At 44.4% G+C, this 24,804-nt stretch overlaps 1 protein-coding gene across 2 annotated transcripts in view; it reads left to right on the top strand.

The window, feature by feature from the left end:
* The window catches only part of LOC135523494 (zinc finger matrin-type protein 4-like), a 103,072-nt gene that overhangs the window by 47,532 nt on the left and 30,736 nt on the right, over positions 1 to 24,804 (top strand). For both annotated transcript variants that reach the window (XM_064950197.1, XM_064950198.1), the window contains exon 4: positions 2,389 to 2,566. In XM_064950197.1, the coding sequence (XP_064806269.1) occupies positions 2,389 to 2,566 (178 nt within the window). The remainder of the gene's footprint in view (positions 1 to 2,388; positions 2,567 to 24,804) is intronic.

The following is a 24,804-nucleotide window of genomic DNA, read 5'->3' as shown; positions in this document are numbered from 1 at the left end:
GAAGGGGTGATAGACAGGAAGGAGAGATGAAGTGGTGATAGACAGGAAGGAGAGAGAGATGAAGGGGTTATAGACAGGAAGGAGGGAGATGAAGTGGTGATAGACAGGAAGGAGAGAGATGAAGTGGTGATAGACAGGAAGGAGAGAGATGAAGGGGTTATAGACAGGAAGGAGAGAGAGATGAAGGGGTTATAGACAGGAAGGAGAGAGATGAAGGGGTTATAGACAGGAAGGAGAGAAAGAAAAGGGCAGAAGGAGCCAATAGAGTGATGAAAAAACAATGAAAGGGTGAGAAGATCAGGTGTGAAAAGGCAGACAGAACGAGAGATGGACAGGGAGGAATCTAGTGGTGTGTGTTTTCATCTTCAGTTGTGTCCAAACTCTAGCTCATTAATAATCAAACAGTGGTGTTAACTGAGACCTTGTCTCACTGGAACAGATACATATTTGATATGTCCTGTGCGGGGGGGATCAGAGCACTGAGAGCCAGCCAGAGATGCAGCAGTCTTGACTTTCATGGTGTCTTCTTGTTTGGGCCAAGTTTATTTATTTATTTTTGTTTTCACCTTCTACCCCCCTACAGTATATTCTTCTGCTCTATCTCTCTTCCTTCCCTTGTGCTATTCTTCTCTTCATGCCTCTCTTCTCTATCTCCCCATTCATCTCTCCTCTCCATCACCCCTCTTCTCTCCTTTCCTCTCGTCATTATCACCCCCTTCATCCCTCTCTCCTCTCCCTCCTCTCTCCTGCGCTCATCATTCCTCACCTCATCCTCTCTCCTCTCCCTCCTCTCACCTGCCCTCACCATTCCTCACCTCATCCTCTCTCCTCTCCCTCCTCGCTCCTGCCCTCACCATTCCTCACCTCATCCTCTCTCCTCTCCTCTCCGTCCTCTCTCCTGCCCTCACCATTCCTCACCTCATCCTCTCTCCTCTCCCTCCTCTCTCCTGCCCTCACCATTCCTCACCTCATCCTCTCTCCTCTCCCTCCTCTCTCCTGCCCTCACCATGCCTCACCTCATCCTCTCTCCTCTCCCTCCTCTCTCCTGCCCTCACCATTCCTCACCTCATCCTCTCTCCTCTCCCTCCTCTCTCCTGCCCTCACCATTCCTCACCTCATCCTCTCTCCTCTCCCTCCTCTCTCCTGCCCTCACCATTCCTCACCTCATCCTCTCTCCTCTCCCTCCTCTCTCCTGCCCTCACCATTCCTCACCTCATCCTCTCTGCTCTCCCTACTCCTTTCCATCCCCCTCTCCTCTCCTCCCTTCAGGACAGTGCAGAGACAGAGGTGGACAGCAATAAGTGGTGTACTTTAACATGTTTTTCTCTCTTTTCTCCTTTTTTCTCCTCCTCTCCATCACCCCTTCACATCTCCATCACCCCTTCACATCTCCATCACCCCTTCACATCTCCTCTCCTCTCCTCTCCATCACCCCTTCACATCTCCTCTCCTCTCCTCTCCATCACCCCTTCACATCTCCTCTTTTCTCCTCCTCTCCTGTTCATCACCCCTTCACATCTCCTCTCCTCTCCTCTCCTCTCCATCACCCCTTCACATCTCCTCTTTTCTCCTCCTCTCCTCTCCATCACCCCTTCACATCTCCTCTTTTCTCCTCCTCTCCTCTCCATCACCCCGTCACATCTCCTCTCCATCACCCCTTCACATCTCCTCTTTTCTCCTCCTCTCCTCTCCATCACCCCGTCACATCTCCTCTCCTCTCCATCTCCCCTTCACATCTCCTTTTTTCTCCTCCTCTCCTGTTCATCACCCCTTCACGTCTCCTCTTTTCTCCTCCTCTCCTCTCCATCACCCCTTCACATCTCCTCTCCTCTCCATCACACCTTCACGTCTCCTCTTTTCTCCTCCTCTCCTCTCCATCACCCCTTCACATCTCCTCTCCATCACCCCTTCACATGTCCTCTTTTCTCCTCCTCTCCTCTCCATCACCCCTTCACGTCTCCTCTCCTCTCCATCACCCCTTCACATCTCCTCTTTTCTCCTCCTCTCCTCTCCATCACCCCTTCACATCTCCTCTCCTCTCCATCACCCCTTCACATCTCCTCTTTTCTCATCCTCTCCATCACCCCTTCATATCTCCTCTTTTCTCCTCCTCTCCATCACCCCTTCACATCTCCTCTTTTCTCCTCCTCTCCTCTCCATCACCCCTTCACGTCCCCTCTCCTCTCCATCACCCCTTCACATCTCCTCTTTTCTCCTCCTCTCCTCTCCATCACCCCTTCACATCTCCTCTTTTCTCCTCCTCTCCTCTCCATCACCCCTTCACATCTCCTCTTTTCTCCTCCTCTCCTCTCCATCACCCCTTCACATCTCCTCTTTTCTCCTCCTCTCCTCTCCATCACCCCTTCACGTCTCCTCTCCTCCCTTCAGGACAGTGCAGAGACAGAGGTGGACAGCAATAAGTGCTGTACGTTATGTAATATGTTCTTCACGTCGGCCATTGTTGCCCAGTCTCACTACCAGGGCAAGACACATGCCAAGAGAGTACGACTGGTACTGGGAGAAACACCCAGCTTACCTACTGCTACCAACAGCCCTACCACCACAGGTAACCCACACGTTCATGCTCATTTAGTCATTTAGCAGACACTCTTATTCAGAGCAACTGACAGGTTTTCCCACAAACTCTTACTTTGCTGATAGCTACTTTATTAAGGACAAAATGTACTTACTCTGACTGTGATATGTGGTTTTCCCACCGAGCTATCTTAAGATGAATGCACTACTGTAAGTCTCTCTGCTGAATTACTCAAATGTCAATGTAAGTGCCTTGCTTAAAGGCACATTGACACATTTTTCACCTAGTCAGCTCAGGGATTCGGACAAGCAACCATTCAGTTACTGGCCCAATGCTCCTAACCAATAGGCTACCTGGCACCCCATACACTCACAGAAACTCATACACACACCAGACACAGACAAACAAGCTTGCACCCACCCACACACACACACACACACACACACACACACACACACACACACACACACACACACACACACACACACTGAACTGTTGACCCCAAACCAACTACTCCTGAATCAATAAGGCTGCAATAAAGCCACTGCCATCTGCCAGTGGATTTATGTCACAATGCCTTTTAGTGTGCGTGTGTGGATTTATGTAATGACGATAAGTGACCTCTGCCCTGGACACACACACCCTCACCATGGTTTTCTATGTGATAAAACAAAAGCTCTCATATATCCCTGAACAAAGTGTGTGTGTGTGTATGTGTGTGTGTGTGTGTGTGTATACGAAACACAATCCAAGCCAGTTGACACATACATCAGACCAAGGTCCTAAACGACACAGCCAACAGCTTTACTGGAGCTAACCCATTTGTCTACCTATGTGCCAGAATAACAGAGTGCTGTAGGGTGCAATATGCTGTTGTACACTGTTCTCTGGATGGTTTAAGGTTTGTCCTTGCCATTCACATATGGCTGCAAATGTTGCAACAACATCCAAATAATAGGATGCCATACAGTCTATCGGCTGAAGAAAGCTTAATCCCCAATACCCAAGAGGATACAGCATTGTTCACTCTCCATGCCCAAATGCAGGGGCAGCCTTTCAACTATGACCTCTCTCTCTCTCTCTCTCTCTCTCTCTCTCTCTCTCTCTCTCTCTCTCTCTCTCTCTCTCTCTCTCTCACTTTTGCTCTCTTTCACATTCTCTTTCACTCTCTCTCGCTTTCCTTCTGTCTTTCACCCTATTGCTTTGTCTCTGTCTCACACCACACACACACATGGAAACGAGGCTTGGGCAGTATCCATACAGTTCTGCCACTTACAGTTTTACCGGCATAGCACAGAAGGGCATCACTAAAAATGCAAATGGTTCTCTGCAGATCCTCTCAAGCTCAGTCAGGTTGGATGGGGAGCATCACTGCACAGCTATTTTCAGGTTTCTCCAGAGATGTTAGATCAGGTTCAAGTCTGGGCTCTGGCTGGGCCACTTAAGGACATTCAGAGTCTTGTCCCCAAGCCACTCCTGCATTATCTTGGCTGTGTCCTTATGGTCATTGTCCTGTTGGAAGGTGAACCTTCGCCCCCAGTCTGAGGCCCTGAGCGCTCTGGAGCAGGTTTTCATCAAGGATCTCTCTGTACTCCATTCATCGTCCCTCGATCCTGACTAGTCTTCCAGTCCCTGCCACTGAAAAACATCCCCACAGCCTGATGCTACCATCACCAGGCTTCATCGTAGGGATGGTGCCAAGTTTCCTCCAGACGTGACTCTTGGCTTTCAGGCCAAACAGTTTGATCTTGGTTTCATCAGACCAGAGTATCTTATTTCTCATTGTCTGAGTCCTTAATGTGCCTTTTGGCAAACTCCAAGTGGGCTGTAATGTGTCTTTTACTGAGGAGTGGTTTCTGTCTGGCCACTCTACCATAAAAGCCCGATCGGTGGAGTGCTGCAGAGATTGTTATCCTTCTGGAAGTTTCTTCCATCTCCACAGAGGAACTCTGGAGCTCTGTCAGAGTGACCATCTGGTTCTTGGTCACCTCCCTGACCAAGGCCCTTCTCCCCCGATTGCTCAGTTTGGCCGGGCAGCCAGCTCTAGGAAGAGTCTTGGTGGTTCCAAAGTTCTTCCATTTAAGAATGATGGAGGACACTGTGTTCTTGGGGAACTTCAAGGCTGCAGACATTTTTTGGTACCCTTCCCTAGATCGGTGCCTCGACACAATACCTTCTCGGAGCTCTACGGACAATTCCTTCGACCTCATGGCTTGGTTTTTGCTCTGGCATACACTGTCAACTGTGAGACCTTATATAGACAGGTGTGTGCCTTTCTAAATCATAAACAATTGAACTTACCACAGGTGGCCTCTAATCAAGTTGTAGAAACATCTCAAGGATGATCAATGGAAACAGGATATACCTGAGCTCAATGTCAGGTCTCTTAGCAAAGAGTCTGAAAACGTATGTAAATAAATACATTTTTAATGCATTTGCAAAAGTTTCTTAAAACCTGTTTTCGCTTTGTCATTATGGGGTTTTGTGTGTAGATTGATGAGATAAAAAATAATAATAAGGCAGGAACGTAAGAAAATGTGAAAAAAGTCAAGGGGTCTGAATACTTTCAGAATGCACTGTGTGCGGTATACTGCCCAAGCCAAATGGAAATCATGTGTTTTATGCATTTGATACCATTCCACCTATTCTGCTCCAGCCATTACCAGGAGACCGTCCTCCACACTTAAGGTACCATGTCTATGTCTATCCTGTGACATAGACACAAAGGAACGATGGATTGTTAAAATACCCGTAAGCTTAAGTTCCATCGCTATCGAAAAATCTGGGCCTGGATAGTAGCCATAGGGTAACTTTGTGCCAGACCAGAGCTGGGCTGGGGCCATATTGGACCACATAGTGGACAGACCCTCTCAACACCTGAAACAGCTATATGTTCAACTCAGTCTCATGAGACTATGGTATGAGTCCCAAATGGCACCCTATTCCCTATATACAGTAGTGCACTACTTTTGAACTGTGCTTATGTAGGAAATAGGGTGCCATTAGGGACCAAGGGTTGGAAAAGATAACCGGAAAATAACAAAATAATTTGAGGAACAGAACCTGAACCGAAAATGGAAGTGATCTATTATGTTCCGGAACAGAACCGTTATTTTAAAATCATGGGAACCGGTTAATAAAGTAATTTTACATTCCAGGCATTTTTTTCCAGTCCCACAAAAAAACGCAACAAAGCGCCTATCCAAAGCCCTCACTCTGTCACTCAAAAACATATTCCAGCTTCTGCCTGCCAGCTGGAAATCTTTGCCAGTGTGTGTGCATGTGTGCGTAGACTACCTGCCCCTCCCCGCTAAAGTATAGGTGACTGTAATCTACTGACAACGTTACAAGCATAATTCAGAAATTAGGTATAGATGTTTGATTAAAGAAGAATGAAATTACTTTTCCAATGCTAATTAAGGATACTATAGTTATCACGTTTATTAACTACAAAAAGGTAAGGCTTGTTTTTAATTCTAGTGCCTCGCTGCATACTCAAGCTTGTTAGCTAGCTAGCTAACGTTTGCTCTGGTCCAACATTACACCAACTCAGAACTTCAAAGACATTCAAATTTCCTCCATAGAAGCATATAATTGGTATAATTCAATGTGTCTAATTCAGATAATGCTTGTCATAACAAGATGTCCAGCTCTTCAAGGCAAGCTTCCTCCATCCTCGCTCACTCATTTCTCACCCTAAAAATGTCTGTTGCATCTTGCGTCTTAAACCTCATAGTGTATGTGTTTGTCTTTCATTTTGATTAAACCATGCTGTTACGGCAAAATACAATTTGCTCTTAAAGACTTTCCTATACAGATTAAATCACTTACCCACTCCACAGCAAGCTTCTCTATCCACATTGATTGGTGAAGTAATTTAATGTCGAGCTAAATATAAAACAAATGTATATTTCAGAGGTTTAAAAAGGAACAGAAACAAACAATATCAAACTTAACTTTTTGGGGGGTTGGAGCCGGATCAGAACTTTATTTTTCTGGTTGGAACAATGGAACAGAATGAAAAAAATGATGGTTCTGTTCGTTACTTAATGATTGTAAAATAATTCAAGTTCCAACCTCCAACCTGTTAGGGATGCAGCCTTTGTTGTTGCACTTGTCAAGTGTATACACTGAGTATACCAAACATTAGGAACCCCCCCCCCCCCTGCTTTGAACAGCCTCAATTCGTCAGGGCATTGACTCTACAAGGTGTCGAAATCATTCCACAGGGATGCTGGCCCATGTTGACTCCAATGCTTTCCACAGTTGTGTCAAATTGGCTGGATGTTTTTTACGTGGTGGACCAGTCTTGATACACACGGGAAACAGTTGAGTGTGAGAAACGCAGAAGTGTTGCAGTTGTTGACAACCCGATCCGCCTGGATCTTACTACCATACCCCATTCAAAGGCACTTAAATATGTTGTCTTGCCCATTCACCCTCTGAATGGCACACATACACAATCAATGTCTCAATTGTCTCAAGTCTTAAAAATCTTTATTTAACCTGTCACCTCCCCTTCATGTACACTGATTGAAGTGGATTTAACAAGCAACATCAATAAGGGATCATAGCTTTCACCTGGTCAGTCTATGTCATGGAAAGAGTAGGTGTTCTTAATGTTTTGTATACTCAGTGTATGTCTACATTTTATATATTATATATATTTATATTTCAATCATTCAACAGACATTCTTTTCCAGAGCGGCTTACAATCATACAACTGAGGGAGGTGAAACAATGTAGCATGAGCATTGGAAGTAAATCCTCTTCAAACGTCCAGCAGCAGTAGCAAATTCATTGCTAGAAAAGAATAAAGACAGATTAAAGTATAGCTGCAAGCAGCCATTCAAAATCAAACCCTGCAATATGCTTTGTATGTATTTTGAACCATGTTTTAATATGTTGGCTACTTGAAACGTATATTAAAAACAATATTTCCCAAGAGTCGAGCTCAAACAACATGGCCGCTACAAGCCATGTACCACCATGCGGCCAAACTGAACCATACTCTACAGGTTGGCTAGACTCACATCACAGAGCATGTGTGCCAATTTTCAAATCTCAGAGTCAAACAGATCAAGAGATATAAACGTGTGCCCATTACAGTGTCACCTTGTGGTCAATCTTAATATGCTTGCATATGACAGTGTTTGGATGACAGTGTTTGGAACAAGTTTTGTTACAATACCAATATCTGTGTGTGGTTTTTATGCATTTATGTGCCAGACACGCCCACGTGAATGTTTATTGTTCGGTAGGACCCATGTTGTTTGAGATGCTAAACTGGAAAATATTGCGTTGAGAGACCTTGGTCTATATATTAAGTTCCATGTAGATCAGTCATTCTGTGCCAGAGGAGTAGCGTTTTAAGTGTTTTTCACAAAATTCTAAATGCTGGAAAACATCATCATGGCGGAACTTATGGGTCCTTGAGGCAAATTTGTTTGTTGTGAGGAGAGGGACCTATGTAACTAATGAATAGTAGCAAAGTAATACAATTTAGCAATTTACACTGGAGTGATATATGTGCAGAGGAGGATGTGCAAGTAGAATTACAGGTGTGCAAAAGAGCAGAAAAACAAAAACAAATATGGGGATGAGGTAGGTAGTTGGTTGGATGGGCAATTTACAGATGGGCTGTGTACAGCTGCAGCGATTGGTAAGCTGCTCTGACAGCTGACGCTTAAAGTTAGTGAGGGAGATATAAATCTCCAACTTCAGTGATTTTTGCAATTCGTTCCAGTCATTGTCAGCAGAGAACTGGAAGGAAAAAGTAACACAATAAAATAACAGTAATGAGGCTATATAGGGGGTACCAGGTTAGTTGAGGTAATTTGTACATGTAGGTAGAGGTAAAGTGACTATGCATAGGTTTGGGACAGGGTTATGAATGGCTGAGGTAAGGGATTGGGATAGGTTTAAAACAGAAAACATTTAATTGAGTGCCTAGCTGTACGATTGAACCTGTGGTCTTGGGAGCCAAGTCGTGAGCCTAGCAAGTCGTGAGCCTGGTAGATGGTAATAGGCGCTCCTAGTGGACAGGGTATTGAAAGCAACAACCGACAACCTGAGGACCTGGACAGACGTTGAATACTGAAGTTGACCTGGTGTGACCTGGCTACTAAAAAGGGCCTAAAATGGCCACTTCCTCCCAATTACGTTTCTATGTGAGAACAATCTGAGATGAGAAAAAAAATTGGGCAGTCCTTGCATTGAATCACCCATAATGTAAATTTAGGGCTTTATTTAATAACTGATTCAACATAGACATTGATCGCTAATAGGTTTACCTACACAGTATTCTCCAATAGAGTACGGCTCAGGGTTCAAAGTCACTATCAGACAGCGTTTCTAGACAGTGGGTGTGTGCTTGTCTGTGTGTACTTGAGTGCGTGAGTGCACGTGTGTGCGTGTGTGTTTGTCCGGGTGTGTGCTTGTGTTCAGTTCATTCGGCCCATCCATAGCCCCTATTAGAAACCAGCCCGCAACCCCAAACTGATCAATACTTCTACTGGATTCCATTTTGCTCCTAACAAGCCAACATAATCCCCCCTTAACCACCAAGGTCAGAAACTCACAGTCATAACCACTCACCCGTTCTCCATAGCCAACGTAAGACATTTAGGCGTCTTAACCCTGGCAAAGCTGCCGGCCCACCTCTAGCCGCGCCCTCAGAGCATGCGCAGACTAGCTGACTGGAGTGTTTATGGAAATATTCAATCTCTCCCTATCCTAGTCTGTTGTCCCCAATTGTTTCAAGATGTCCACCATTGTTTCTATACCCAAGAAAGCAAAGGTAACTGAACTAAACTATCGCCCCGTAGCACTCACTTCTGTCATCATGAAGTGCTTTGAGAGGCTAGTTGAGGATCATTTCAACCCACATTACCCGACACCCTAGACCCACTGCAATTCGCATACCACGCCAAAAGATCCATTGATGATGCAATCGCCATCGCACTACACACTGCCCTATCCAATCAGGACAAGAGGAATACCTATGTAAGAATACTGTTCATTGACGACAGCTCAGCCTTCAACACCATATTACCCTCCAAACTCATTATTAAGCTCGGGGTCCTGGATTTCCTGATGGGCCGACCCCAGGCGGTTAAGGTAGGCAACAACACCTCCACTACGCTAATCCTCAACACAGGGACCCCTGCTCAGACCCCTCCTGCACTTCCTGTTTACCTATGTCTGCATGGCCAGGCACACCTCCAACTCCATCATCAAATGTGCAGACAACACAACAGTGGTAGGCCTGATTACCAACAACGATGAGACACCCTACAGGGAGGAGGTGAGGGCCCTGGCGGAGTGGTGCCTGGAAAATAACCTCTCCCTTAAAAGGAGCACTCAAGCCACCGTTAACTTTCAGTAGACTTTCAATGTCATCATATATCACCCTGATCATGGCAATAAAACCAGAGCTGAAACCAAATGCCTTAAAAGTGCCCCATAAGTATTGATGTACAACTCAGTCAAATGCCTTTTCCTGATCAATTGAAATTAGACCAGCATCCAACCCAATAGCCGTAGAGATGTACAAAAAAATCCTGAATCAGGGAAATGTTATCTCTTATCTGCCTGCCAGGAACACAGTAGGACTGCCCCATCACATCCTTCAGCCTGTTGGACAAAGCCTTGGACAGAATCTTATAATCAGTGCACAGTAAAGCCACCGGCCTCCAGTTCTTCACCTCCCTAGTGTCACTAGGATGGTGAAGGACAGCCCTCCCGCAGCTTATCAGTAGTAACCCTCCGGTCAAACTATTGTTAACTACTGCTAGCCAAACTTCTCCCAACATGGCCCAAAAAGACTTTAAAAAGTCAACGGGAAGCCCATCAATGCCTGGTGCCCTTCCATTTTACATGACTGTTAATGCAGCATATAGCTCCTGCAAAGACAATGGTTGCTCTAGTTCAACCTGAGCTTCTGCAGCCACCTGTGGGAGGCCATCAAGGAACCGCTGTGTCACTGTTCTATCCTCTTTATCCTCTTGTAGAGCTCAGAGCTCTACTGCCCTCTTTCTAATTTCACTAGGGCTAGGGAGCTCCTGTCCAGAAGCTGATTTGAGGCTATGAATAATTCATATTTTTCTATTCTTTGAAAAAATTAAATGAGGCATCCATTTCAGAGATTCTCTGAAACTTACTTCTTACCAATGTCCCCTCATACCCAGCAGGTCTGCTAACACAGCTTTTTTTTTCTCTTGAGGGCCTGAGTATGGCCTCAATGTTTTTATAGATATATATTTTACCAGGTAAGTTGACTGAGAACACATTCTCACTTACAGCAACAACATGGAGAATAGTTACAGGAGGAGGGATGAATGAGCCAATTGTAAGCTGGGGATGATTAGGTGACTGTGATGGTATGAGGGCCAGATTGGGATTTCAGCCAGAACACCAGGGTTAAAACCCTACTCTTACAATAAGTACCATTGGATCTTCAGTACACCCACTTAACATCCCATCAGAAAGACAGAACACTACACAAGGCAACATCCCCAATCACTGCCCTGGGATATACAGTATATATATTTATTTTACGTGAGGAAAGAGTGCCTTCTACTGGCACTCAAACACCACTTCCAGCAGCATCTGGTCTCCCGTCCAGGGACCAACCAGGACCAAACCTGCTTAGCTTCAGAGGTAAGCCAGCAGTAGGATGCAGAGTGATATACTGCTGGCTTGATCTCCTGTGGTCTCAAGAGTCAGGAGTTACACTATTTCAGACTCTAGGGCGTTCATTGATCTAGCGATGCCACTTGTGACGTTCATTGTGTATTGATTACAGAATTGTTAAATCTAGATTTTCCATATATCCCACCACTGTTGAAGGGATACAAAACTGACCTTTTGAGACCTCCACCTCTCCCAGAAAAAACTAAAACAGTTCCTGAAGTGAGCATCACTCAATAAAGTTATATTCAAATGCCAGTATGCGCTTTTGGGTTTTACAGGGTTAATGAACACCACCTCTGTTATGATCAGAAAATCCCACTGGGATTATTACACTTGATTTACAGACCAGAACGATGGTGTTCTCTCTCACATGAGCCCGCCCCTGTTTACTGTCTCGTGCCTCCATGTTGGCTCCGTCAAATATCACACAGTTCATGTGTTACAAAAAGGCATATTAAAAATGTCCTTGAGGCTATATGAGGTTCTTTGTGGTTTCTATCTAAGTCACCGACTGTGCAGTTAAAATCCCCAGCAAGAAATAAATAATCCCCAATGTTACATTTCTCAATGGAGTTTGATGTCTCTAAAACATACCCTCTTAACTGCCACCACTGGGGCATATACATTTATTAACACATAGTGATGTTTTCATACCTCGCTCTAACTTTTAATAACCTCTCCTCAACCACCTCTTCGACCTCATATGGCAAAGGCAAAAAAACGTTTTGAGGACAGGATAGCCACACCCCCACTTTTTGAGCTTTTATGACTACACACCACTGCCCCCCCCCCATCCTGCTGCAACATAACTTAATTTTCAATATTACCATGCGTCTCTTGTAGAAAACTTATGTCACTTCCCTTTCCCTTCATTAACTCATATACCACAGCTCTTTGTTTAACGTCTCTCGCCCCATTTACGTTTAAAGAAGAAATCTTAATACTGCTCATGGCTGAATTTTTTTATACAAGGGAATAGACAGAAAACACAGAATTTAAATCACTTGTCCCTCTCGTGACAACTTTCTTGAGTCTAACGATTTCAGGGCTTGTCAAACCTCCCCCCAGTATTTTTGACATCAGAAACTTTGCTGATTCAACATACAAATCACCTTCAGAAAAAACATCTGTTACATTATAATCATACATATATTTCTTCCCTTATGTCAATATCAGAAATTGACGTACCTTCTCAATCCCTCCCTTCCACCCCATTCTCTTTCGCTATTTTGTTGTGATGCATCACATCACGCTATCCTCCCCAGAGAAACACCATCTCTACAACCTGTTTATCCTCAACTGATTTATCATCTCTACCTTCCTGTTAGAATTAGAACCTTCATCACACCTTACATTCTTCCTCTTAACCCTTGGTACTTTGAAAACAGCTGCTTCATTTTCCATTCTTTCAATCTCCTCTTGAACTCCAATTTCATTTTCCAACACTGACTCAGCAACCCCAGTCCCAGTCTCACCGACTGTTTCCCCCTCCCTCTTTACTCTGATCCACCACAATTGCTCCCATAGCCACACCGCTCTCCTTTCTGACTCTACCAACCACATCTGCCCTCCTCCATTCTCCTGAACCCTTAGCATATTCATCCTTCTGTGGTGGTGCATTTCTTTATTTTTTTACCTTTATTTTACTAGGGAAGTCAGTTAAGAACAAATAATTATTTTCAATGGCCTAGGAACAGTGGGTTAACTGCCTGTTCAGGGGCAGAACGACAGATTTTGTACCTTGTCAGCTCGGGGATTTGAACTTGCAACCTTTCGGTTACTAGTCCAATGCTCTAACCACTAGGCTACACTGCCGCCCCCTGGACCAGTGCGAGAGCTGCTACCGGGCCCTGCCGCTCATTCTCTGGACAATAACGTATCAAATGCCCCTCTCTTCCGCAGCCAAAGCATTTCATTGATTCAGTAGAAGCGTAGAACACAATCAAATCCGTCAATTTTAAAACTGAACGCTCAATTGGTCAGTATCGTTCTTTAAAATCATGTGCACTTGTCTCCTATGAGACACGACATGTTTCAGCAAAGGAGATTAGCATCCAAAAATAACATTAAAAAAATTGTAGATACAAGTTGACCATGATGAGATAACTCTTCCTCCAACACTTCATCTCTAACAAATGATGGCACATTAGAAAGTATAACTTTCTTCACCAGTTTCATAAAAGGAAATACCGACGTCTGTGTATCCCGCAAAACAACACCACTCTCAACTATAGTATTCACCTTAGCAATGGAATCTAAGAATATCACTAGAGTGCTATTCATCCTTGAGGCTGATTTTATGCTATTATACCCAATGATAGCATCCAATGATAGCATCCACTGCTAAAATAAACACCCTACTGAAGCAGGAATCTTTACTCTTTGCCACTGACTTATGGCGAGTGGCGCCCTCACACCACCCCTATACGTGATTACGTGACAGTGAGACAAAAATAACCTTAACCTCTTGAATCTATAGGGGTGCTATTTCATTATTGGATAAAAAAACGTGCCCGTTTTAAGCCCAATATTCTGTCACAAAAAGATGCTCGACTATGCATATAATTGACATCTGTGGAAAGAAAACACTCTGACGTTTCCACAACTGCAAAGATATTATCTGTGAGTGCCCCAGAACTGATGCTACAGGCGAAACCAAGATGAAACTTCAAACAGGAAATGAGCAGGATTTTTGAGGCTCTGTTTTTCATTGTCTCCTTATATGGCTGTGAATGCGCAAGGAATGAGCCTGCCCGATCTATCGTTTCCCCAAGGTGTCTGCAGCATTGTGACTTATTTGTAGGCATATCATTGGCAGATTGATCATAAGAGACCACATTTACCAGGTGTCCGCCTGGTGTCCTGCGCCGAAATTGGTGCGCAAACCTCAGCTGCAAGTATTTTTCCATGGGATTCAGAGAAGAAAGCAGACTTCCACGAACGATATATCAATGAAGAGATATGTGAAAAACACCTTGAGGATTGATTCTAAACAGCGTTTGCCGTGTTTCAGTCGATATTATGGAGTTAATTTGGAAAAAAGTTCGCCGTTTTGATGACTGCATTTTCGGGTTTTTTTGGTACCCAAATGTGATGCACAAAACGGAGCGATTTCTCCTACACAAAGAATCTTTCAGGAAAAACTGAACATTTGCTATGTAACTGAGAGTCTCCTCATTGAAAACATCCGAAGTTCTTCAAAGGTAAATGATTTTATTTGAATCCTTTTCTGGTTTTTGTGCAAATGTTGCCCGCTAAATGCTACGCTAAATGCTACACTAGCTATCAATACTCTTACACAAATGCTTGTTTTGCTATGGTTGAAAAGCATATTTTGAAAATCTGAGATGACAGTATTGTTAAGAAAAGGCTAAGCTTGAGAGATGGCATATTTATTTCATTTCATTTGCGATTTTCATGAATAGTTAGCTTGAGGCTATAAATAGGATCCCGGATCCGGGATTGCTCGACGCAAGAAGTTAAAACAACTAAAAAATAATTCAGTCGCTCTCACAATCGCTCCTGCTTCCCGACTCACTCCCAGCATGCACTCCGACGAAAGAGAGAGAGATTGCTTTGGCAATATGTTTCCCATGCCAATAAAACATCTATGAATTGAATTGAGATAGAGAGAGAGATGTGTGTGAGCGAGAGGTGTTTTGTGTGTGAGTGAGAGAGAGAGAGAGAGAGAGAGAGAGGTAAAGGGAGAGAGTGAGAGAGAGAGAGACGTGTGTGTGTGAGTGAGAGAGAGAGGTAAAGAGAGGGAGTGAGAGAGAGAGAGAGATGTGTGTGTGTATGCTGAAGGTTACTTTTGATTCTAATCTCTCCTGATCTATCCTTCCATCCTCCTCCACTTGTCTTCCTTTCTTTCTCTCTCTCTCTCTCTCTCTCTCTCTCTCTCTCTCTCTCTCTCTCTCATTCTGTCCTTCCTCCCAGGTCTTTCTGTCACTAAACCATGGCAACTTCCCTGAAAGCACCTTCACCAAACTGACACTTCATGTGTGTGTGTGTGTGTGTGTGTGTGTGTGTGTGTGTGTGTTTGTGTGTGTGTGTTTGTGTGCATGTGAGCAGGTGCGTGTGAGGTAATCAAACTGACACTTTCCAAGAAGTAGAACAAAGTTATTTCAAAGCTAACCCAAACTGTCATTGACATCCATTGCTATATGCAATGCCACTCCCTAGACACTGGTTTCCGTCTGGCTGCAAGTCAAATCCCAATGTTTCTACACCCTATTAATTACCGTAGTTGTTAGTGAGGATGAGTGTGTGTGTCTGTGTGTGTGTTATGTTTCTGTGTGTTTGTGTGTGTCGTGTGTCTGTGTGTGTGTTTGTGTGTGTGTTATGTTTCTGTGTTTGTGTGTGTGTGTGTGTGTGCATGCTTGCGTGTGTGTGTAACTGAGTTTATCAATTCAAATGTTAATGTTCGCATATACACACATTTAGCTGATGTTATTGCTGGTGTAGCAAAATGCTTGTGTTTCCAACAGTGCAGTAATATCTAACAATACACACCAATACACACAAATCTAAAAGTAAAACATTTAATTAAGAAATATATAAATATTAGGATGATGCCTGTCATTTTTCCCCGTTAATGTTACGACCGTGGAAATGTTTGTAATGACCTGTCAACCAAACCCCAATCATGTCTGAAATGGGCTGAATGGAATACATTGGTTAAAGTTAAAGCTTCATCTGGGATTTAACACAATGTCTCAACACTTACACCACGAGAAAAATAATGAAGCTAACTTTATTTTGATGAGTGTTCATTTTCTGTTGAATTAAAAAAATATTTTTTACAAATTAAATACACTGAAATGAAAACAACTTCAGAAAATAAAGACTCTCAATATATTGATATTATGTCTGATCTAACAAACAATTTAAAGTCTGTTTAGATAGGTGTAATCTAGAACCAAGCCTGTTGATTGTTACACTGTATCCTGATATGTAAAGTCTGTTTAGATAGGTGTAATCTAGAACCAAGCCTGTTGATTGTTACACTATATCCTGATATGTAAAGTCTGTTTAGATAGGTGTAATCTAGAACCAAGTCTGTTGATTGTTACACTATATCCTGATATGTAAAGTCTGTTTAGATAGGTGTAATCTAGAACCAAGCCTGTTGATTGTTACACTATATCCTGATATGTAAAGTCTGTTTAGATAGGTGTAATCTAGAACCAAGCCTGTTGATTGTTACACTGTATCCTGATATGTAAAGTCTGTTTAGATAGGTGTAATCTAGAAACAAGCCTGTTGATTGTTACACTGTATCCTGATATGTAAAGTCTGTTTAGATAGGTGTAATCTAGAACCAAGTCTGTTGATTGTTACACTGTATCCTAATATGTAAAGTCTGTTTAGATAGGTGTAATCTAGAACCAAGCCTGTTGATTGTTACACTGTATCCTAATATGTAAAGTCTGTTTAGATAGGTGTAATCTAGAACCAAGCCTGTTGATTGTTACACTGTATCCTGATATGTAAACGTGACAACAGCAGTAATTAATGAGGCAGTCTAGACAGCGCAGGTGTGTGAGTGCAGGTAGGGTAGACAGCGCAGGTGTGTGAGTGCAGGTAGGGTAGACAGAGCAGGTGTGTGAGTGCAGGTAGGGTAGACAGAGCAGGTGTGTGAGTGCAGGTAGGGTAGACAGAGCAGGTGTGTGAGTGCAGGTAGGGTAGACAGAGCAGGTGTGTGAGTGCAGGTAGGGTAGACAGAGCAGGTGTGTGAGTGCAGGTAGGGTAGACAGAGCAGGTGTGTGATTGCAGGTAGGGTAGACAGCGCAGGTGTGTGAGTGCAGGTAGGGTAGACAGAGCAAGTGTGTGAGTGCAGGTAGGGTAGACAGAGCAGGTGTGTGAGTGCAGGTAGTGTAGACAGAGCAGGTGTGTGAGTGCAGGTAGGGTAGACAGCGCAGGTGTGTGAGTGCAGGTAGGGTAGACAGAGCAGGTGTGTGAGTGCAGGTAGGGTAGACAGCACAGGTGTGTGAGTGCAGGTAGGGTAGACAGAGCAGGTGTGTGAGTGCAGGTAGGGTAGACAGAGCAAGTGTTTGGTGGTCGCAGCCCTTTTCCACCCCTTTATGTTAATTTCTGAATTTATGCAAATGGTCACACGATTTTCTTTTTTTCAACACACACAAAAAAAAACTGATATAATAACAACATGTTATGTGTGAGTCCATTCTGAGCAAAACATTGTGACATTTTACAAAAAAATGTAATACCTGAATTTAAACCAAAATCCCTGAAAATCATTCATTATTTTGTCCATGCAAGTAAAATGTTCATACAAAAGTGTGTGTGTGTGTGTGTGTTGAGTGGGAGGTGGTGAGAGGTATAGAGAGACAGCCTTAGATACTGTAACTATGTGAAACAGACCCTATTTAGCCAATGTGTGATTAACTAACGAGCTCACGGCATTACCAACACATACACACACTCCTCTCTATCTCTATGTACACACACATATATACACCCCCCCCCACACACACAGACACAAACATATTTGTATAATAGTTCATAGACATTGCTTCGGTAAAAGTCCATTCATGCCAATAAAGCATTAATTGAATATTGAATAGAGACAGAGACAAATAATGATTAAGAGCGAATGATGAATAATATGCTCAACAAGACATGGACCACACAAGAATAGGTCCTAATATATACTGTAGCCTACAGGGCCGTCATATGTGGTATACTGTATGAAATTTAAAACTGAAAATGTGAAATATATGATAAAAGTATGAAGTGAAAAATGCAATGGTATTTTCTGAGTAGAGCTTTAGTGACACTAGCACAGTGTAGAGGTTAGAAGTAGACAGTTGGACAAAGCCATCTGGCACCAGAGCACTCTCACACTACAGTATTTGGCTATAGACCTAACACACCCCTCTCTCTGTTCTGTGTAAACACACACAGTCAATGCATGCACTCCCGTACACACACACACACACACACACACACACACACACACACACACACACACACACACACACACACACACACACACACACACACACACACACACACACACACACACACACACACACACATATGCATGCATCCATGCATGCACACATACAGCTGACACATTCAAATACCTGCCTTCACACGTCACATCCTCATGCAATCATCCTCACACGCAAACAAACACTTACAGTTGCTTGCAAAAATATTCACCCCCCTTGGCATTTTTCCTATTTTGTTGCCTTACAACCTAGAATTAAAATAGATTTTTGTGGGGTTTGTATCATTTGATTTGCACAACATGCCTACCAACGGGTCATTAATAACTGTAACATCTTATGCTTCACGGAGTCATGGATGAACAATGACATACAGCTGGCTGGTTATACGATATACTGTCAGGATAGAACAGTGGCGTCTGGTAAGACAAGGGGCGGCGGTCTATGTATTTTTGTAAACAACAGCTGGTGCACAATATCTAAGGAAGTCTCGAGCTATTGCTTGCCTGAGTTTCTCATGATAAGCTGCAGACCACACTACCTACCGAAAGAGTTTTCATCTATATTCTTTGTAGCTGTTTACATACCACCACAGACTGAGGCTGGCACCAAGACAGCATTGAATGAGCTGTATTCTGCCATGAACAAACACGAACACGCTCACCCAGAGGCGGCACTCCTAGTAGCCGGGATATGTAATGCCGGGAAACTTAAATCAGTTTTACCAAATTTCTATCAGCATGTTAAATGTGCAACCAGAGGGAAAATAACTCTGGACCACCTATACTCTACACACAGAGATGCATACAAAGCTCTCCCTCGCCCTCCATTTGGCAAATCTGACCATAATTCTATCCTCCTGATTCCTGCTTACAAGCAAAAATTAAAGCAGGAAGCACCATTGACTAGATCAATAAAAAAGTGGTCAGATGAAGCAGATGCTAAGCTACAGAGCACGCCCCCTGTTTTGCTAGCACAGACTGGAGTATGTTCCGGGATTCCTCCGATGGCATAGAGGAGTACACCACATCTGTCATTGGAAACTTCAATAAGTGTATCGATGACGTCACCCCCACAGTGACCATACATACATACCCCAACCAGAAGCCATGGATTACAGGCAGCATCCGCACCATGCTAAAGGCTAGGGCTGCTACTTTCAAGGAGCGGGACTCTAACCCGGAAGCTTATAAGAAATCCTGCTATGCCCGCCGATGAACCATCAAACAGGCAAACACATGACTAAGATCGAGTCGTACTACACTGGCTCTGACGCTCGTCGGATGTGGCAGGGCCTGCAAACCATTACAGACTACAAAGGGAAGCACAGCCGAGAGTTGCCCAGTGACACGAGCCTACCGTCGAGCTAAACTACTTCTATGCTCGCTTCAAGGCAAATAACAGAGCACCAGCTGTACCGGAAGACTGTGTGATCACACTCTCCGCAGCTGATGTGAGTAAGACCTTTAGACAGGTCAGCATTCACAAAGCCGCAGGACCAGACGGATGTCCAGGACTTGTACTGCGAGCATGCGCTGACCAAATGGCAAGTGTCTTCACTTACATTTTCAACCTCTCCCTGTCCGAGACTATAATACCAACATGTTTTCAGCAGACCACCATAGTGCCTGTGCCCAAGAACACAATGGTAACCTGCCTAAATGACTACCGACCTGTAGCCATGAAGTTCTTTGAAAAGCTGGTCATGGCTCACATCAACACCATCATCCCAGAAACCCTAGACCCACTCCAATTTGCATACCACCCCAACAGATCCACAGATGATGCAGTCCCTATTGGACTCCACACTGCCCTTTCCCCACTGGACAAAAGGGAGAGAATGCTATTAATTGACTACAGCTCAGCGTTCAACACCATAGTGCCCTCAAAGCTCATCAATAAGCTAAGGACCCAGGGACTAAACACCTCCCTCTGAAACTGGATCCTGGACTTCCTGACGGGCCACCCCCAGGTGGTGAGGGTAGGTAACAACACAAGCCGATCCTCAACACTGGGGCCCCTCAGGGATACGTGATCAGCCCCATCCTGTACTCCCTGTTCACTCATGACTACATGGCAAGGCACTCCGATGACACAACAATGGTAGGCCTGATCACCGACAACAACGAGACAGCCTGTAAGGAGGAGGTCAAAGACCTGGCCGTGTGGTGCCAGGACAACAACCTCTCCCTCAACGTGATCAAGACAAAGGAGATGATTGTGGACTACAGGAAAAAGAGGACCGAGCACGCCCCCATTCTCATCGATGGGGCTGCAGTGGAGCAGGTTGAGAGCTTCAAGTTCCTTGGTGTCCACATCACCAACAAACTAACATGGTCCAAGCACACCATGACAGTCGTGAAGCGAGCACGACAATACTAATTCCCCCTCAGGTGACTGGCATGGGTCCTCAGATCCTCAAAAGTTTCTACAGTTGCACCATCGAGAGCAGCCTGACTGTTTGCATCACTGCCTGGTACGTCAACTGCTTGGCCTCCGACCGCAAGGCACTACAGAGGGTGGGGCGAATGGCCTAGTACATCACTGGGGCCAAGCTTCCTGCCATCCAGGACCTCTATACCAAGCGGTGTCAGAGGAAGGCCTTAAAAATTGTCAAAGACTCCAGCCACCCTAGTCATAGACTGTTCTCTCTGCTTCCACACGGCAAGCGTTACCGGAGCTCCAAGTCTAGGTCCAAGAGGCTTCTAAACAGCTTCTATCCCCAAGCCATAAGACTCCTGAACATCTAGTCAAATGGCTACCCAGACTATTCGCATTGCCACCCTCCCTCCTCTCCACACCACTGCCACTCTCTGTTGTCATCTTTGCATATTTTTTTTACTGCTGCTCTTTAATTACTTGTTACTTTTATCTCATATTCTTATCCGTACTTTATGAAACTGCACTGTCGGTTAAGGGTTCGTATTTGGTGCATGTGACTTTGAAGATGCTAAATATTTTTTATTGTGACTCAAACAAGAAGAAAATATGAAAACTACAGTGTGCATAACTATTCACCCACCTGAAGTCAATACTTTGTAGAGCCACCTTTTGCAACAGTTACAGCTGCATGTCTCTTGGGGTATGCCTCTATAAAATCTTGGCACATCTAGCCACTGGGATTTTTGCTCATTCTTACAAAGCTGCCCCAACTCCTTCAAGTTGGATGTGTTCTGCTGGTGTACTGCAATCTTTAAGTCATACCACACAGTTTCTCAATTGGACTGAGGTCTGGGATTTGACTAGGCCATTCCAAGACATTTAAATGTTTCCCGTTAAACCACTCGAGTGTTGCTTTAGCAGTATGCTTAGGGTCATTGTCCTGCTGGAAGGTGAACCTCCGTCCCAGTCTCAAATCTCTGGAAGACTGAAACAGGTTTCCCCCAAGAATTTCCCTGTATTTAGTAACATCCATCATTCCTTCAATTCTGACCGGTTTCCCAGTCCCTTTTGATGAAAAACATCACCACAGCCTGATGCTGCCACCACCATGCTTCACTGTGGGGATTGTGTTCTTGGGTAAATGAGAGGTGTTGGGTTTGCGCCAGACATAGTGTTTTCCTTGATGGCCAAAAAGCAACATTTTAGTCTCATCTGACCAGAGTACCTTCTTCCATATGTTTGGGGGAGTCTCCCACATAACTTTTGGTGAACACTAAACGTGCCTGCTTATTTTTTTCTTTAAGCAATGGCTTTTTTTCTGGCCACTCTTTCGTAAAGCCCAGCTCTGTAGAGTGTACAGCTTAAAGTGGTCCTATGGACAGATACTCCAATATCCTCTGTGGAGCTTTGCAGCTCCTTCAGGGTTATCTTTGGTCTCTTTGTTGCCTCTTTGATTAATGCCCTCCTTGCCTGGTCCGTGAGTTTTGGTGGGCGGCTCTCTCTTGGCAGGTTTGTTGTGGTGTCATATTCTTTCCATTTTTTAATCATGGATTTAATGGTGCTCTGTGGGATATTCAAAGTTTCTGATATTTTTAATAATCCAACCCTGATCTGTACTTCTACCCAACTTTGTCCCTGACCTGTTTGGAGAGCTGTTTGGAGAGCTCCTTGCTGCTTGCTCCTTGCTGCTTGCTTGGTGGTGTTGCAGACTCTAGAGCCTTTCAAAACAGGTGTATATATACTGAGATCACGTGATAGATCATGTGACACTTAGATTGCACACAGGTGGACTTTAAGTAATTATGTGACTTCTGAAGGTAATTGGTTGCACCAGAGCTTATTTAGGGGCTTCACAGCAAAGGGGGTGAATATCGATGCACACACCACTTTTCCATATTTTTATACTTTCTTGAAACAAGTCATTTTTTCCACTTCCTGGACTAATCTCGGATTCTGCAGTGAGACTGTGAGAGCATGTTTGCTTACACACACACACACACACACACACACACACACACACACACACACACACACACACACACACACACACACACACACACACACACATACACATACACATGCACACGCACACACACACACACACACACACACACACACACACACACACACATACACATACACATACACACACACACACACACACACACACACACACACACACACACACACACACACACACACACACACACACCTCAGTGTGTGACCCCGGGTCTTATTCTGTCGGTCCTGTCGGCGCCAAGGCTATGAATGGCCTGTCTCCATGGTAACCATGCTGCCATTGTATTAACAGGGTCACCTGGAAGACTACCACTTATTTTTCTGAAAATGGGGGGGATGAGAAAAAAATCTGATGAATGGACACACGCATCAACATAAATATGACACACACAAGGTTTTCTCCCCAGAGTCTGAGAGTAGGATGGATCTCTGGAGTGCAGTTAACCTTTCTCTTACCCTCATCTGGGTGTGGGGGTGTTTTTTGTGTGTGTGTGTGTGTGTGTGTGTGTGTGTGTGTGTGTGTGTGTGTGTGTGTGTGTGTGTGTGTGTGTGTGTGTGACTCTTGAGACCACGTTAGTGTTTTACTGTAGATGTCATTTCCGATATACTCATTACAACAATTATTATTGATTCATGTTTATGGTCTATAACAGCCATACTCAACGGGGTCAATACAGGGTCAATGTAATGCGGTTGAGAATTGTAGTAGTAGCATACAGAAGGTGCAGTTTTTGAAGTTTGTTAGGGCATTGGCAGTTTTCTTCTTGTTAAGTAATTCACAGACAGACACGAGATTTACACATATACTGTACATTTAGCGAAACACACACGCACAATGCCTCCACAATGCCTACACAGAGTAGGATAGCTCTCAGGAGTGCAGACCTTACTCTTACCCTCATCTGTGCTTCATAGATCACGCTTGGAGCAATCTATTGCTCTGTGCTCGCAGCACTCCCCTGTGAGTTGGTCTGGCCTTGCACTTTATTGACTGTGGTGTGTGTGTGTGTGTGTGTGTGTGTGTGTGTGTGTGTGTGTGTGTGTGTGTGTGCGTGTGCGTGTGCTTGCGGGTGCGTGCGTGTGTGTGCGGGTGCGTGCGTGCGTGTGTGTGCGGGTGCGTGCGTGTGTGTGCAGGTGCGTGCGTGCGTGTGTGTGCGGGTGCGTGCGTGTGTGTGCGGGTGCGTGCGTGCGTGTGTGTGCGGGTGCGTGCGTGTGTGCGGGTGCGTGCGTGCGTGTTTGAAACTTGGTCCGGGGAAATACCAGTATTGCTATACTTGTTAGTGTTGTGGCAAGGAAACAAAACACGAGGCTGGTTGAACTGTTGGAAACAAACATCATGTTGTCATCCAGATCACATTTATATATTTTCCAAGTTATAGCACACACTAACTGCTAAATGAATAAAATGTAAAATGTAAAATAGCGCACAATATTTTACATACAGCAGGTTTTTAAAAGACCAAACAATTAGGTCTGCTTCATGTTTTCATTTTTTGACAAGGAAAAACTATCTTGATATTGGTATTGTCCCGGTCCTACACATTACAACAATTATTATTGGTTTATGTTTATGGACTATTACCACCTCCGTGTGTTTATATGAGATGATTTTAATGGGCTCTTTCTCTCCTTCTTTCCTCCATCCTTTCCTCACTCCTCTCCTCCATCCTTTCCCCCATCCTTTCCTCCATCCTTTCCCCATACTTTCCCCCATCCTTTCCTCCATCCTTTCCCCCATCCTTTCCTCACTCCTTTCCTCCATCCTTTACCCCATCCTTTCCTCACTCCTTTACTCCATCCTTTTCCCCATCCTTTCCCCCATCCTTTCCTCACTCCTTTCCTCCATCCTTTCCTCACTCCTTTCCCCCATCCTTTCCTCACTCCTTTCCGCCATCCTTTCCTCACTCCTTTCCTCCATTCTTTCCTCCATAATTTCCTCCATCCTTTCCTCACTCCTTTCCTCCATCCTTTCCTCACTCCTTTCCTCCATCCTTTCCCCCATCCTTTCCTCACTCCTTTCCTCCATCCTTTCCTCCATCCTTTCCTCCATCCTTTCCCCCATCCTTTCCTCCATCCTTTCCCCCATCCTTTCCTCACTCCTTTCCTCACTCCTTTCCTCCATCCTTTCCCCCTATCCTTTCCTCACTCCTTTCCCCCATCCTTTCCTCCATCCTTTCCTCACTCCTTTCCCCCATCCTTTCC

Source organism: Oncorhynchus masou, chromosome 31, assembly GCF_036934945.1.
Source record: "Oncorhynchus masou masou isolate Uvic2021 chromosome 31, UVic_Omas_1.1, whole genome shotgun sequence".
NCBI lineage: Eukaryota > Metazoa > Chordata > Actinopteri > Salmoniformes > Salmonidae > Oncorhynchus > Oncorhynchus masou.
This window is presented reverse-complemented; position numbering and strand designations above follow the sequence as displayed.